An 18,008-nucleotide genomic window follows, 5' to 3' on the forward strand; every position below is an offset into this window, starting at 1 on the left:
AACTCAGTTTAAATAGACACCAGAATACTTCTATATTCATCTGGTACAGGAGTGCCCATCTTTTGGCTTGATTGATAGACTTTGCTATACTCCAAAGGCAGATGAACTTGTGGATTATTTTGTTTGTTTGTTTGTTTGATTGATTGATTGATTGATTTATATGCCACCCTTCTCCCAAAGGACTCAGGGCGGCGAACAACATAAAAAAACACATATTACAAAAGTTAAAAAGGAAATTAAATAAAGTATCCAAAAACAAACCCAATTAATATTAACAATAAAAATTTTAAAATTAGATTAAAATTAACAATTAAATTAATCATTTATTTTATTCTGTTCAGGTCAGGCCGGCTTGCTGAAAAAGCCAACTTTTTAGGGCGCGTCGGAAGGACCGGAGGTCGGGGATTATGCGAAGCTCCAGGGTAGCTCATTCCAGAGGGAAGGCGCTCCCACAAAGAAGGTTCTCCCCCTGGGGGTCGCTAGCCGACACTGGCCGACGGCACTCTGAGGAGGCCAACTCTGTGGGATCGCACTGGATGGTGGAAGGCTACTAGTGGCAGTAGGTGGTCTCGCAGGTACTCTGGGCCTAAGCTATGGAGCACTTTAAAGGTCATAATTAGTACCTTGAATCGCATCCAGAAAACAACCGGCAACCAATGCAGGCTGCCTAAAAGGGGTGTAACATGGGAGCACCTAGGTACCCCCATCATAACCTGCGGCCGCATTCTGGACCAGTTGAAGCCTCCGGGTGCTCTTCAAGGGCAGCCCCATGTAGAGAGCATTGCAGTAGTCCAAGCGAGAAAGGACGAGGCCATGAGTGATGTGCACAGAGCATCCCGATCCAGGAAGGGGCGCAACTGATGCACCCCTTTTGGATGTTTTAAAAGATTAACTAGGTCTCACAAGCATTTAGAAGGCACATGTCACATTTTGTGCCTCAACCCCTCTATCCTTGGGGGGGTGGGGGGAATTAAATCACATTTTTGTCTTGTCAATTGTGGGAGGGATTGTTGGTAGCATTTGAGTCCCAATTGGTACACCCTGAGCTAGCAAATATTCTGAAAAAGTGTCCAATTGTGCACATTTTAACGGACTTAGAAACTAATCTTTCTGTGTGATTATTGTAATTCTAACAGAATGTCAGGGACCATGCACCTGTGCAACAGTACTTAAAACTTCTGGGTTGTATCTATGTCCTATTGCATTTGAGCTTTCAGAAAACTAAGAATTGCTGCCATAAATAAAAAATACATGTCTTGAAACTGATCACACATTCCCTGCAACAGGTAGCTCAAAGGTTAAAACCGATCCCAACCAACATCTTGCAATCATTCAAGATCCTGAATTTAGAAGACTTGGCTGCACTGTAGATATGAATGTAGCACTGAATACATTCATACCACACAGGTATATATTTTCTAAAGACAAAATTAAATTTGTCATTTGATGATCAAATCATTGTCAATATATCAGATGAGGAGGAACCTCAGAAATGTACCATTTCTATTATAATTTGCTTGCTACAGTTCATGGCCAGAGATGAAATCAGTTGCTTTCCTCTTAAAACTTCAGTTTCTATGAAGAAGCTTTTTACTGCTGTTCAGTATTCACAGGTCTATTGGCCTGTCCTGTGACCCGTCAAAACTGTGGTCCACAAAAGCGCGCTCGACGAAAGCGCGCATTTGACATCATCACAGCACGACGAAAAAAATTAAAAATTGAAATAAAAATAAAATTAAAGCAAGCCGATTCACATAAAGGTAAGGGTTAGGTTTAGGGTTAGGTTAAGGGTTAGGGTTAGGTTTAGAGCGTTAGGGTTACGTTTAGCGTTAGGTTAAGGGTTAGCGTTAGGTTTAGCGTTAGGTTAAGGGTTAGGTTTAGGGTTAGATTTAGGGTTAGGTTAAGGGTTAGGTTTAGGGTTAGGTTTAGGGTTAGGTTTGGGGGGGTTAGGGTAAGGTTTTCGCTTTATTTTTACATTTATCGATCACAGCGCGATGTTTTCGTCGCGCTGTGATGACGTCACGTACGCGCTTTCGTCGAGCATGATTTTGTCGTCTGCGGTTTTGTGGTGGAACCGGCCTGTCCTTGGTCTATCTATATTTAATGGAAAAATAGGGTTTTTTTTAAAAAAAAATTACAATATATTGCAAACACCTTTAAGACTATAGTTTACATTAAGAAGCATGCTTAATATAAAAGTTAAAATGTGTGTCAAGTCAGAATATATCAGTTTCCTTCCTGATTATACATACATTAAACTCACATTTTTACTTGTTCTAAAAGTAGTCGCTTTCGTTTGTGTGTGTGTGTGTGTTTTTTAGCAATGGACCAGCTGCAATAGAAGAGTGTTGCAACTGGCTCCGGAAAAGAATTGAAGAGCTAAATGATGAAAAGTTCCGACAAACAAATTACCATCAGGAGCAGGTTGTAACAATCATGGTTCATGTGACCAACGTAGCTTGTATAATCTTTATTCCATACTTGTGCTGAACACTTAAATCCTGACTGTATTAACCTTTTAATGGCTTCCAGGCTATCAACTGTGTTTTGGCAACAGTGAGCTACGAACGACTGGCTGATCATGGTCCTAAGCTTGGTGCTATTACCAGAAAATATCCATTGGTTACGGGGTATTGTACCTTCTCTATTTTAAATAACATGTATAGTATTTTTAAATGCATCTTTTTCTGTATGAGGTTATATAAGAATTGTTTGTGCTCCATTAAAAGGAAAGCTTGATAATGTAATTATGGTACAAACATAAAAAAGATTGGGGTTCTTTTTACTTGTGGCATGACAAAACCGCGCTCGACTAAGCCGCGCCAGATTAAACCACGTCGCTGATGTCATCAACAGGGCGACAACAGCGAGCGGGGAGAAAGAAGGGCACTTTAAATAGCACTTTGAAAGCAAGCCGATTCAACTTAAGGTAAGGGTTAGGTTTAGGGTTAGGTTTAGGGTTAGGTTTAGGGTTAGGTTTAGGGTTAGGTTTAGGGTTAGGTTTAGGGTTAGGTTTAGGGTTAGGTTAAGGGTTAGGATTAGGTTTAGGGTTAGGTTAAGGGTTAGGTTTAGGGTTAAGTTAAGGGTTAGGTTTAGGATTAGGTTTAGGGGGGTTAGGTTTAGGGGTTAATTTTAGGTTTAGTGTTTACAGCGTGCTTCTGTCTCCACACTGTTGTCGCCCTGTTGATGACGTCAGCTACGCGGTTTCGTCGAGCGCGTTGTAGTTGAACGCGGTTTTGTGGTGGAACCCTTTTTACTTAGGATATATATATAAATCAGTGATGGGTTCCGGATCCCGGTGCAACCGGTATGGTGCAATGGGGCCCGGCATCCACCACATGAACACGCGCAGAACATGCAAGCACACACACACCACGTCCATGCATCCTTACCGCCTGCGATGCTTCGTGACACCTCCACGACCCTCCAGCTGCTCGACAGAGCGTCGCACAGACGCCATACACTCCGTGCGCGGAAGCACCAAAGAGCTCAAATACCGATGAGGGTGGGTGGGCCGTCCGGAGCACCATACCGGAACGGTACCCTGTGCTCCCGGCAGGCACCGGTACGCCCGTACCAGGGTGTACCAGTCGTAACCCACCACTGATATGAATTGTAAAGAAGTATGCAATTCATTTATTAATTTAACCCATCTATAAAATTGCTTAATCACCATAGCAATTCTAGGTTACGTGTACCAATTTAATGAATACAGATTTAAAAGAAAATAAAATCAAGCAATTATACAACATGTTACAAGTAGTCCTTGAGTTATGTCCACAATTGAGCCCAAAATTTCTGTTGCTAAGCAAGTCAGTTGTTAATTGAGCTGTGCCCCATTTTACGACTTTCTTGCTACAGTGTGTTAAGTGAATCACTGCAGTGATTAAGTTGGGACCACAGCTGTTAAGTGAATCTGGCATCGACTTTGCTTATCAGAAAGATGCAAAAGATGATCACATGACCCTAGGACACTGAAACCAGTTGCCAAGCATCTGAATTTTGATCACATGGCCATGGGGATGCAGTAATGGTTATAAGTGTGAAAAATGGTCATAAGTCACTTTTTTCAGTGCTGTTGTAACTTCGAACAGTCTCTAAATGAATGGTTGCAAGTTGAAGACTACTGTACAAATCCATATCATAAGCCCATCACAAGCATTCTACTCCAGAGTCTTGTATAAAACATACAGATTTCATACAATCTGTTCCAGTGGGTAGGGGCAGCCAAAGAGAAGATCTATTCCTCCTTAACCAGTAATTAAGCCCATATTTCTCTAATTAACCATACTTTCTTCTAAGCAAGGATTATCAGATTTAAAGCAAGCCATAATCTTAATTTAGCTTTAAACCTTGGTTTTATATTCTAGTTCATTTTCAAAAAACAGTATTTCTGTATTCTTGCAATATTATGAATGTAATTATTCCTCTTGAAGAAATTTATCAGCCATTTATCAGTATCCACTTCATTATTGCTCGCGCAGGTACTTTACCTACCCATTTAAAGACCTAACCCTGGAGGAGGAGGAAGTTATGATGCACCAGCCTGACAAAGCAAGTTATTTTATGGCCTTCAATGGTTGGGTGATGGGAGATGATCCTCTGAAAAATTTTGCTGAACCAGGTTTGTGTGTAACCTTTCTTTGTTAATTGAACAACTTGAAGTACTTGAATAAAGCATAGTTTTTCAAATAGCCTTCATCCGTGGTTTAGTTTAAATGGTTTAATATGCTAAGGATTGATGAATTTCAGTTCTACACGTTCCTTACTGTACATTTGGGTTGGTATTTCAGAGACTTTTGGGTGACAATGCTTTGCAGGTAAATTAATAGAAATACAAATACTGTATATATCAGGGGTGTCAAACTCAAGGCCCATGGGCCAGATCCAGCCCACGGGGTGCTTAGATCTGGCCCATGGAGCCGACCTGGAAACAGTGAAGGTCTGGCCCATCTTGCCTCTGCCAGCAAAAACAGAGCTCAAGAGCGCCACTCATGGCCTTCCCGAGTTCCATTTTCACTGGCAGAAGGTCTGTCGTACATGGAAACAGAGCTCGGGACCCCGTTTTTGCTGCCAGAGTGCTTGGGCTACCATTACCCCCCCCTCCGACAGTGACATTGAGCTGGCCATGCCCACCCTGGCCACGCCCATCCCCCCAAGGTCAAACACAACCCTGATGCAGCCCTCAATTAAATCAAGTTTGATACCCCTGGTATATATTGTATATCATGATGTAAAAATTTAAGAAACTCCACAGGGAATTGCATGTTGCCAGATTTTCGTAAATAAAATACACATATTAACTTTGGATGTTCTAATTACATATTTAGTGCTATTGCAAAATCCAAAAGAGTCATTTAAAAATATCTTTATTTTGGATATAGAAATATAGAGTTGAAAGGTCAAAAAAAGGCTTTGTAAGCATTTGCTTACTACAGAAAATCCACTTAAAGCATAAGTTAGTCTCAGCATAGCAACAGAGTACACTTACAAATAATTCTTGGGTTGAGTTAGTCTTTTCTCGAAAATATTTCTATTAATATTTCTAATAGCAGTAAAAGGTGTTATATATTTAATTTTGAAATAGATTTATAGGACAGCTGCAAATCCACCTAACATTGAAGAAAATGAATTATAATCAAAATGCATCAAAGTTCAAATGATTTTAGGTTAAAATAAGCATGGGAAACATTTAGGAATGATATCATTTTAACCAAGTTGAATGGTAAATTCTTAATAAAATGAATTGAGGATTTTATTTGTGGACAAGGAAAATGAGAAGTAAAATACATGCAGTATCTTGTCTTTAGGTTATCTTTCTTACTAAAAAGATGTTCCTGTAAAAATAAAATGTCCAGATCTAATGTAAGATGATTTTCCAAATCATCATAACTAGTTTCTAACAAATGTAAGAAAATTGTAATTTTGGGATAGCAGTTGAATTTTAATGAAGTAATATTTCATCCTGGGGCATCAATTTGATGTTGGGACATAAAAAACCATGAGTACATAAAAGGCCTAAGTGAGTAGGGTTATTTTGTGCATATCAATTTTTCAAGCATAATTTACCAAAAAATATGAGATTTTAGGTTGGTACTTCAGAGACTTTTTGATGACAATGCATTGCATTTAATTCTATATCTTTTGTAATTTATGTATCAGTTGAATTGATTTTGAAAGACTACTGGTCTCCCTTTTTTCTGCCTGCCCAGTACCGATGTCTATAATTAAAAGGGCTAATTTTTTCTATATTGGATTTACAAAAGTTTGTTTAAATTTTTAAGAATTTTGTGAGCAAAACAAGCAAAAAAATTAAGTTCTAAGATATTATTTGAAGGGACTGTTAATTTTTATTATTGCAATTGTAATTTTTGGTAAATTAAAAGTAAATTCAAATAATAACCTAAAATGAGTAAGAATATTGAAACCACAATTGCTGTATTGTACCCTAAATTAGATTTTCATTTATATAGGTTCAAATGTCTATCTTAGAAGAGAACTTATTTGCTGGGGTGATAGCGTCAAGCTGCGATATGGGAATAAACCAGAAGACTGCCCATATCTATGGGCTCACATGAAAAAATATACTGAAATTACTGCCAAATATTTCCATGGAGTGCGTCTTGACAATTGCCACTCTACTCCTCTTCATGTGGCTGAGGTATAGAAAAATGCATTTATACATAGTTATTGATGATATTAGGAAAATATAGTCATAATGGATGGAGATGATAACTTTGACATCTGTCTTAGTAATCTTGTAAGGTAAGCTATGGTTATTAGATTTGTATTGCAGACAGTAGTTTAATCTGACACATCATTGTGATCCTACAATAAAATGCCACTTCAGCTATGTTGGTATCATTGTAAAAAAAATCCTCCCATTTTTGGATAAAAGAATCTGAATCTAGTGTAATATTAGGCCAGGAGAAAAATAACCTGTTTGGATATACTTAAAATCTTGGATTTACCCTGATAAAATGCTATTGAAAGCAGTTTATTGTAAGATAAGTAAAACTAATCTGACTTCAGCAGCTTCACTTTCTCATGTGCAAACTGTACCATAGATGGAATTGCTTCTTTTTTGCCCGTACAATCTTCTTCACATGATTTGCTTTTATTCATGATTTAATGTTTCCCCCCTCCCCATGAAGCAAAGTTAGAACAGTGGAAGATAGCCTCAACTGTCCTCAACTTCATTAGCCTTCAGTCAAAGCCGGCATGGTGTGTAGCAATACATTGAAACATCTGAAGAACTCTGCTTTCAGTATTAGAGTAGGGAAACCCAGGTACTGTTTTCACTGAATAGCAATCGCACTTTGACTTGTATACCATTTCATTGTGCTTTACAGCCTTCTCTAAGCAGTTTACAGAGTCAGCATATTGCCCCCAACAAACTGGGTCCTCATTTTACTGAGCTCAGAAGGATGGAAGGCTGAGTCAACCTTGAGCCGGTGAGGATCAAACTCCTAGCAGTGGGCAGAGCTAGCCTGCAATACTGCATTCTAACCTCTGTGCCACCACAGCTTAGAACAGGGATGTCAAACTCCCGGACCGTGGGCCGAATGTGTCATGCACTGGCCGCAACCACACTTGATTTAGTGAAGGGGAGAAAAGCCCCGATGTGTCACATGATGTTAATGTGACAACGAGAGTTTGACACCCCTGCCTTAATAGATGATGTTGGTTTATCACTCTCAGTTTATCGAGTTATTGTCGGAATAAATAGGGATGCTGTGCCTGAGTTTTTTGTTTTTTTTATGAAGAAGTAGGGTTCAATTGCAAGTTATTTAATGAAAATATTCATTTCAATACTAACTAGGATTAAGGTTAAGCAGAATTTGACCTTGGCATGCAAATTATGGTTCTAAAAAGCCTGGTTAACTTTAAACATAGCTAGAATACTATATTGTACCATACAGGTAGTCCTCCTTAATGACATTAAATGGTCCTGGAGTTTCTGTTGCTAAGCAATGGAAAAAACAACATTGCATGATTGCCTCACTTAGCAATGGCAGATCTGGAAGTGTCCGGTTACCATCAAATAGTGAATCACTGCAGGTCATTAAGCAAGGACCTCATGTGATCACTCCTTTCAGCTTTCCCATTGAAGGAAGCTGGCAGGGAACATCGCCAATTGTAATCACATGACTGAGGGACACTGGAATAGTTGAAACTTCAAAGATGGGTCATCAGTACTATTTGTACAGTGCTGTCACAAGTTTTAACAAGCACTGGATCAGTGTTGTTAAGTGAGGGCTATCTGCACTGCACTGTTTGAATCCAAAAATTATGTACAGAATGATGGTTCCACCACAAAACCGCGGTAGACTAAAGCGCGCTCGACGAAAGCGCGTACGTGACGTCATCACAGTGCGACGAAAACAGCACGCTGTGAGCGGTAAATTTAAAATTAACTCTAAACCTAACCCCCCCAAACCTAACCCTAAACCTAACCCTAAGCCTAACCCTAAACCTAACCCTTAACCTAACGCTAACCCTTAACCTAAACCTAACCCTAATCCTAAACCTAACCCTTACCTTTATGTGAATCGGCTTGCTTTAATTTTATTTTAATTTTAATTTAATTTAATTTTAATTTTATTTGTCGCGCTGCTGATGACGTCAGGTACGCGCTTTAATCGGGCGCGCTTTAGTGGACCGCGATTTTGTCGTGCCATGCAGAATGATGTCTCTATCATTCTTCCCGTTTTAATTTAAGTTTTTTTATGTATTATTATGGAAACCATAGTCATTAGAGAATAGTAGAATGGAAGTCCTATATTTGTCAGAAAAGGTCTTACTATAAGAAGGCACTTTTTAAAAAATGTGTTACAATCTATAGGAAATGCTGGCAGCAGCCAGGTCGGTCAGACCTAATCTTTATGTGATAGCTGAACTCTTCACTGGCAGCGAGGTCATTGACAATGTCTTTGTCAACCGCCTAGGAATTACCAGTCTGATTAGAGGTACCCTTAAAAAAATAAAATGCTTGAAAGGTTTGTTGTAGAGTTGCTGTGTTTATAATAAAGTCAAAATCTCTACGTGGAACTAATTTTGTCTTTTCATTTGTATTTATTCTTGTACCCTTGGCCAATTTCAAACACCTTTCCCTCTCTCTCCTTTTGGTTTTCCTCTTCCATCTCATTCTTCATTCTTTGTCTTGGGCTCATTTTCTTGAATCTTCATAACTGAACCTTTTTGGTTCTTTAAACGTTTGGCTTCCTAATTTGGTTTTGCCGCATGGCGTTTTTCCCTGCTCTCCAAATCCATGCCTAGCTTTGCATTCTTTTTTTTCCTGCTGTTCTGCATTTCCCTATCTGTGGCTTTCTTGGCTATGCTTCTTGCAGTATATGATGGACACAGCTAGAAAATTACGGCCCAACTTGTATATAGTGGCTGAACTGTTCACTGGAAGTGAAGAGCTGGACAATATCTTTGTGAATAAATTGGGCATTAGTTCTTTAATAAGAGGTAGGCTTGCTTTAAATTGCTGTTTTATTTAGTCTTTTACTATGCATGATTTCCTGTGAGTGAATAACATGAACAGCATACATTTTTGTTTGCATTCCTCTTTTATAAACATGTGATAGTATTGTTTCATCATAATTATAGGTGAAAATTAAAAGGTTGAAGTAGCGATGACCACTTTTCATAGCTCAACAAAATAATGAATAATGAAACTTTGTATAAATGTTGTATTACATCTCATATGAACAACATATATTATATATCTGGGTTGGTGCAGATGTGACGTGCTTTATCTCCCTAAACATGGCTAAAAGATAAGCATTAAGGTAGTTGGTTAGGTCAGATACTTGTCTATATTCACAGATTGTAAGGCATTACTTTAACATGGTTTATAAAACATGTTATAGTAGTTAGGATATATTGGAACTATGCCACATTCACTATTAACAAAGGCTTGAAAAAGGCAAAGCCTGCTTAAGTATGTATGTACTGTATGTATTCATTTCATTCATTCTTTCATTCATTCATTCATTCATCTGTTTTTTATCCTGCCTTTATTATTTTTATAAATAACTCAAGAGATATAGAATTAACCACATTTAAACTTTGTGTTGACATTTCTAAATCCTTGATAGGATAGGAAATAGGAGGGATGTGACACATTATCAATTATTTGATTAAGATGACCAAGAGACTGTCTACATTGCTTTTGAGGTGTATTAAACTACATGATAGTTGGGTTTGATAAATACAACCATGTTAGACTACAAGGCTTACTCAAATGTCTCTTTTATCATTCCAATACCCATAGATTCTAACTTCAAGGTAGTGTGCATCGAGTCTTCAATCACTACCAGAGTGAAAATTCCATCAAAAAGATACATTATTGTTCTTTAAATCCTTTAGCTAGGAAAATAATAAGCATAGCATGTACTGACTTGAATAGGTGTTGGTTTGTGCATGTTTTGGGACTCAAGGAAAGCAGAGCTTCCATATGACTTGTGGAATACATGTTTCATGTTGTTGGCTGTGCTTACAAATTGGTATTTATGGCCAGAGTGAATATTAACATGACTTAATAAGTTCTGAAAATTTCCTGTTCTGATGAATGAATCTTAACAACCAAAGCTCATTGAAAGGTGGTTGGTTTTGTTGTTATACAGAAGCAATGAGTGCCTACAATAGCCACGAGGAGGGCAGGTTAGTCTACCGCTTTGGTGGAGAACCTGTTGGATCTTTCGTCCAGCCACGTTTGAGGCCTTTAACACCTGCTATCGCACATGCACTCTTCATGGACATAACACATGATAATGAATGTCCAATTCAGGTGAGCATTGGCAGTGTAAAGCTTTCTATTTTTTTTATTTTTTATTTTTTTTATTTTTATTTTTTTCAAAACAAACACAACACATAAAATCTTCCTTTTTTTACATACTGTAGAAAGTGTATCAGTTGGTTTCAAAAGACTTTCGTGCATCTCTTCCACAGTCATCAAGCATAATTCATATTACTGAAGTATTTAACTCACATATTTATACATATTACCATCATTATACCTCCATTTGACTACAATTGTTTAATTGTTATCCCTCCTTCCTTCCCTCCTTCCTTCCCTCCTTCCTTCCTTCCCTCCTTCCTTCCTTCCTTCCCTCCTTTCTTTTCTCCTTCTCTCCTTCGTTTCCCCCTTCCTTCCCTCCTTCCTTCCCCCCTTCCTTCTCTCCTACATTCCCTCCTTCCTTCCCTCCTTTCTTCTCTCCTTCTCTCCTTCCTTCCCTCCTTCCTTCCCTCCTTTCTTCTCTCCTTCCTTCCCTCCTTGCTTCCCTCCCTCCTTTCCTCCCTCCTTCCTACCCCCCTTTCTTCTCTTTCTTTGTAGTTGTTCAAGGTGTAACTTTAAAGATCTCATAAATGATATGCATCGAGTAGTATAATCCATGTTTTGACTCCGTAATAAATACATAATCCCATTTTAATATGAATTGTTTTTTAATTTTATACTAAAAATTATGATTTAATGTGAATGCAAATTAAACTAAAAAAAAACCACACAAATACAAATACACATAAATAGTCCTGAGGTTATCAAGACTCGTTCAAACAATCTTTCAAAGTTAGAATAGCATTAAACGAGTGGTACCCATGACCAGTCCACAAAGTTCTGGCCTTTAGAGGATCCAGATGTGGTTACAATTTGGGTTCTTGACAACCAGCTCACACTTAAAGGTTAAATATTGGGCAGTGTGATGGAAGGCTTAGATGCAATCATATGTTCTCTATCTGTGACCTTCCCTGCCAGCGTCCCATAAACAAATTCAATGTGGGCTTTCATTTGCACCACTTTTTCTCCACTATGGAGTATGAGATTCCAGATATCTCATGTCCGTAGTATTTGTCCACACTCTGTAATGCATGTCTACCCTGAGTGCCCAGACACTCATGTTTTGTAGCATGTACCCAACAGCCTGCACACATTTCCAGCACTTATCCATGGCATCCCTCTCTCTAGTAGTGTATTGCGCTTTTTTCCTGGGGTTCTTGCCTCTTTCTGTTTTAATAAGCTGTGTGTTACTGGAGTTACCACATATCCAAATAGTTTGCTCTAAGTACAGGACCAATGAATGAAAGTTTATTTTTTACCTAGAAATCTAGGTAAGAAGTTTTGCTTTAGCCTTCTTTCTGATTCCTAATTCTTTTTTTTTAATAGCCTGTGAGCTTTTTCCATAGGAAGGAATTCCTGCTTATAGCAAATAAACAATGCAGACATCTGTTTTGCTGATTATTTCCCCCCCCCTCCCCCGAACAGAATCTGGACAGGTGAAAATGGTCTAGCTGTGTATTTCTTAATTGATTTGGAGCCGGAATAGATTGCCTTGTTGATTCTAGATTTCCAACAAACACAATTTTCTGTGAACCAGGGCTTAAAGAGTTTATCTTCCTTATTTTGCATATAAATAGGATATATCATGTGAACTGAAGCAGAAAATAGTGCGACTTAAATCTCATCTGAATGAGATATATGAAAGTCAGAGGCTATTACCTTACTCCTGCATTCCACTGGGTACTTCCCCTGTGAGCCAAATTTATAAATCAGCACTAGTAAAATTACACGTAAATAATCTGGACATCAGCTCCCATCCCCTAGCAAGCATGCTACCTAAGGCAAAGGATTGAGGGAACTTTAGGATATCAAGTTGGGTTATTTTCCATGCTGTGCTGGATGACATGTGGTTATGAACATAAATTACCTCACCTCACTTTTTTATATATGGCAGCCATTCTCAACCCACATTCTTAAATGCATTGGATTAAATCCTGTTATTCATGATCAGCGTATGTTGACGTTATTGTTATGGGATTCCTTCTACTCCCAAGTGTCGTGAAGATCTTAAGGAAATGTCCCGGGATGGAGCACAGGGTATAGAGCAGAAAGAAGGATTTGCTGGAATTCAGAACTGCTTTCACTTTGTATCCCTATTTCTTATTGCTAGCATCGATCGGCTTACGATGCCCTTCCCAGCTCAACAATCGTTTCCATGGCCTGCTGTGCTACAGGAAGCACCAGAGGGTACGATGAACTAGTGCCACATCAGGTGTGTTTTTAAACAGTGCACTCCTTGTACATGTTGGGATGATCAAGTGGTGTTGATGTAGGTTCCAATAATATCCTGTTTATATTATTGTCGTGTGCATAGAATTACTCCTGACGTTTCTCAAGCTTTAGTACAGCAGGTAGGGATCCTTATTTTAATTGGTCTTCCTCACTCAGATTGTTTCACCAATCCTACAAGCTTCACTCATGACCTATTCATAGACAAGTCAGAATGTTGGTCCTGTGCCTAAGTTATAGGTACATGAAAAATAAAACATTTGATAATGTTACTTGGTTTAGTTATAACGATACCGCTTAGACTTATATACCGCTTCACAGTGCTTTACAAACCTCTGTAAGCAGTTTACAGAGTCAGCATATTGCCCCCAACAATCTGGGTCCTCATTTCACCAACCCCAGAAAGATGGAAGGCTGAGTCAGTCTTGAGCCAGTGAGGATCAATAGCAATAGCAGTTAGACTTATATACCGCTTCATAGGGCTTTCAGCCCTCTCTAAGCGGTTTACAAAGTCAGCATATCGCCCCCACAGTCTGCGTCATCATTTCACCAACCTCGGAAGGATGGAAGGCTTGAGTCAACCTTGAGCTGGTGAGATTTGAACCGCCGAACTGCAGATAGCAGTCAGCTGAAGTGGCCTGCAGTACTGCACTCTAACCACTGCGCCACCACAGCTCTAATGAAAGCAACATTAGACATCGGACTACATTCTCCAAGAAAACACCCAAGCTCAGAGACCACCAAGGACTCCATAGAGAGTTCATTCTAATGCATCAGCACTTCGTATTTTGATCAGTCCAAAGTCATGGGCAGATGGCCATTCTTCAGAGTGAAATAATTAGCATTCAAATTGTCAATGTCAAGCAAAAGCAATTTTTATTGAAATGCTTAGAAACATTTTTGACATGTTTTTTATTATTGAAAGTTTTAAAGAGTTTTACAATATATACCTTCCCTCCCCCCACCCCACCCCACATCCCCTCCCACCCCCACCCCCCAACCTCCCAGAGGCAAATACAGGGTATAAACATTTAAGAACCATATACTAAAATAAACTAACTAACTTTAGCATCATCCCTCGTTGTACTTTAACTCCCCTTTTGTAAAGTTAACTTTAGATAAGTTGTAACATTCCTTGTTCATTATTCATAAGCTATCTGGAGTTTCTTAGTCCCATATTTATTTTGAATAGTCAATCCATCTTCTCCATTCCAGCTTGTATTTCTCATCTGAATGGTCCTTAAGATATGCTGATATTTTGGCCATCTCTGCTAAGTTTGTTACTTTTAATGTCCATTCTTGAATAGTAGGCAATTCTTCCTTCTTCCAATACTGCACCACCAACAGTCTTGCTGCCATTGTTAAATTCAGAATCAAATTGGTCCTCTATAACTGTACAGTCTGTAATTATACCTAACAAGAATAACCGAGGAGTAAACTTTATTCTCTTTTTAAAAATATTTTGCATAATCCACCATATTTTTATCCAAAATGCTTTGACCTTTTTAAAAGTCCACCATATGATAATACGTAGCATCAGCACAATCACATCTCCAGCATTTAGGTTGTGAGTTCGGATATATGTTGACATACGTTAAAGCTCCTGACTTTCACCTGAACTTTTTTTTTTAAAAAAAATGTACCGGTAATTGTCTTTTAAATTATAAGAAGCGATATAGAAAAGTTTTAGATATTGAAACGCGTACAATATGGTCTGTAGAAGTTGTTTGAGCATGGGGGAAAATGATGAATTGCTATTTTTTTCTATTTATTGGCAGATATCCGTGGCACTGAGAAAGATTTTATGCAAAGTGGAATCCAGCAGCAACACAGTTAAAGCCCGGTGAAGTTAATTTCAAGACTGGAATTATAGCAGGAAGGCTAGCTATGAACAGATTACACCAAGAGCTGGGAGCTAAAGGTTTTAATCAGGCAAGAACTGGGTCAGCTTGTATTGTGGTTGAGAGAGACGGCATACTGGAAAAAGTTGAGCCAGGCACCATGGCTTGATGTCTTGTTGCATATAGTGGACTGAATCATAAAGTAGTTGTCAGCTTAATGAGATGGGTAGATTTATGTTAAGAATATACCATAGTTCATTATTAGCAGCAAAATAATTTAAATCCACAATTACTTGTCTACTGATTCACTTATTGCAATCATGACTGGAAACCAGAATCCTCATTTATTTGGCTTTGTGCTTTGCCAATTTTTTTTCCAGCTACGAGGAAAGAAAATCAAGAAATAGATTATTAACGTTGAATGAATTATGATTATTTTATTTATTTGAAAGCCTGTAACTGGCTTTTCCATGACTAGGAACAAGTTATATGAAAGATAATTCTTATGATCTTGGTTAAAAGGAATGAGATTCTAAATGTTCGTTTAAAGTTAAAATCCAAAATGAGGTTACTGATTAACCAAGTATATGAATATTTCTTCTGATTGGGTAATCTCACTAACTTTCTCTCTTTCAATGTCCTCTTGTTCATAGATTCTAAAAATTGTGACACTTGCCCTAAGATGCCCTAAATGAGAATTGTAATATGAGCAGTATTAATTTAAAATATATCCATCATCTTATTTTTTTTTTCTCAAAATACATGTTTAGGTCTCGTAGACCAGTTGATGAAGATATTGTGGCTGTGACCAGGCATTGCCCTAATACACACCAGTCCGTTGTGGCTGTTTCTCGAACAGCTTTCAGAAACCCTAAGACTTCCTTCTATAGTCAAGACGTTCCCCAAATGTGTATTCCAGGTAACCTTATCAATCCCCAAGCAGGTGTTTCTATTTATCACCTGTCCTTCCAGCAAGCCCAGCAGTTGGCACAATATTGTCGGGCAGTATTAATGTTTGGCCCTATTATTTGGTATGAGCCTTCTTTCTAGAGCGCTTGGAATAAATGAACCATCTGTCAGGAACAGTTAGTCCTTTTCTTACGACCACATTTGGGCCAGGCATGGAACCGGAGCGCTCACATCACGTGCAGCGCTTCTGCGCATGTGCGGAGTGTGTCTGTGATGAGATCTGGGTGGGTGGGCGGAGCCTCCTGCTGCCGCCACTATCGGTTTGCCCGAACCAGGAAGAACTCGCAGAATACCACCTCTGAATTGGCCCCAGAATTTCCATTGCTAAATAAGGCAGTTATTAGTGAATTGTACTCAATTTTATCTTTTTAGCCATGGTTGTTAAGCAAATCACACAGTCGTTAATTGAATCATGCAATTGTAAAACGAATCTGGCTTTCCCCGTTGATTTAGCTCATCAGAAGCTGGCTGGGAAGATGGCAGTCACATGATCCCGCTATCCTGCAAACATTATAAATACATGTTGGTTGCCAAGTGCTCGAATTTTGATCACGTGGCTGCGGGGATGCTGCTATAGTTGTAAGAACAAGGACTTGGGGTTGTAAGTCACTTTTTCAGTTTTTAGTTCCACTGTAACTTTGAACAGAAGCTAAACGGAGGGTCATAAGCTGAGGACTGTCTGTATTCAGTACAGATATTTTAGTACCTTGAGGCAACTTACTGAGATATAATATCTTTTGACACTCGGATTTCTCGTGAATCAACCATATTTGGATGAACATCCTTTGGAGAAATATTTTAGTATCTAAAATTTAAAATTTTAACAGTATTGCAGTATTAAGCATGTATAGATAAGCCGAAGCAGTTACATTGCACATCACATGACAGGTTGTATTATGTAATCAGATGATATAGAAGTAATGTACCCCATGGTATATATGGTAGCATGATATAATGTAATATATGGATATTTCTGAGAGTTTAAGGAAGATGGACCTTTTAGATAGCTTAAAATAAAATCCTTCCTTATTTATACTCCAATGATTTCAGAGTATAAACTATTTATACTCCAATTTAAAATGATTAATGATTTTAAATACTTCTACTGCTGCTTGTTAAAGGTAAGTTGATACTATTTCAGCATAGTTGAAATGAATACATATAGTCCACGACTTACGGCCACAATTGAGCCCAAAAGTCACATTTCTAAGTGAGAAATTTGTTAAGTGAGTTTTGCCCCATTTTATGATTTTTCTTGCCATGTTTGTTAAGTGAATCACTGCAGTTGTGACATTAGCAACATGGTGATTAAGTGAAACTGGATTCCACCTTGCCTTTGCTTGTCAGAAGGTTTGAAAAGGTGATCACATGACCCCGGGACACTGCAACTTTATTAAATATGAAGCAGTTGTCAAACATTTGAATGCCAATCACATGACCATGGGGATGCTGCAAAGGTCATAAGTGTGAAAAATGGTCATAAGTGCTGCTGTAACTTTGGTCATTCATTGAACTATTGTAAATCGACGACTCCCTGTACATATTTTGAACATGGAATGAATGTAAAGGAGGATAAGAACAACAATAGTGACATTAGAAAAATAAATATTGTTTTGTACTTAGAGCCCTGGTGGCACAGTGGTTGGAATACAATATTGCAGGCTAACTTGCCCACAGCCTGGAGTTCAATCCTGACCGGCTCAAGGTTGACTTAGCATTCCATTCTTCCGAGGTCGGTAAAATGAGGACCCAGATTATTGTGGGCAATACGCTGACTTTGTAAACTGCTTAGAGAGGGCTATAAAGCACTGTGAAGTTGCCATTGCTAGATATCAATGTATGCCAAATAGCATACAATAGGATTCATATGATCTTCAATCCTTAGCTCTGTTCTTGACTTGGAGTTGGCATAATAGCTGCTGTTTTCTTACTGTTCCTATAGGTAAAATTGAAGAAGTAGTTCTTGAAGCTAGGACTGTAGAGAGAAGTGCAGATCCTTATAAAAAGGATGATCATACAATCAATGGCTTCCTGAGTATACAGTTGAACTCCGAGAACATATACAGGTTAGTTCTCTCTCTCTCTCTCTCTCCCCCTCCCTCTCTGTCTGTCTGTCTGTCTCT

General features: G+C 38.5%; 1 protein-coding gene across 1 annotated transcript in view; it reads left to right on the plus strand.

Moving 5' to 3' along the window:
• AGL (amylo-alpha-1, 6-glucosidase, 4-alpha-glucanotransferase) overlaps positions 1-18,008 on the plus strand; it is a 60,930-nt gene that overhangs the window by 10,709 nt on the left and 32,213 nt on the right. The window contains 12 exon segments of the mRNA XM_032219047.1: positions 1,287-1,407; positions 2,322-2,424; positions 2,533-2,630; positions 4,485-4,624; positions 6,474-6,661; positions 9,351-9,474; positions 10,635-10,798; positions 12,957-13,060; positions 14,854-15,018; positions 15,696-15,835; positions 17,828-17,911; positions 17,914-17,951. Of these exon segments, the coding sequence (XP_032074938.1) occupies positions 1,287-1,407; positions 2,322-2,424; positions 2,533-2,630; positions 4,485-4,624; positions 6,474-6,661; positions 9,351-9,474; positions 10,635-10,798; positions 12,957-13,060; positions 14,854-15,018; positions 15,696-15,835; positions 17,828-17,911; positions 17,914-17,951 (1,469 nt within the window).

Source organism: Thamnophis elegans, chromosome 5, assembly GCF_009769535.1.
Source record: "Thamnophis elegans isolate rThaEle1 chromosome 5, rThaEle1.pri, whole genome shotgun sequence".
NCBI classification, from domain to species: Eukaryota; Metazoa; Chordata; class Lepidosauria; order Squamata; family Colubridae; genus Thamnophis; species Thamnophis elegans.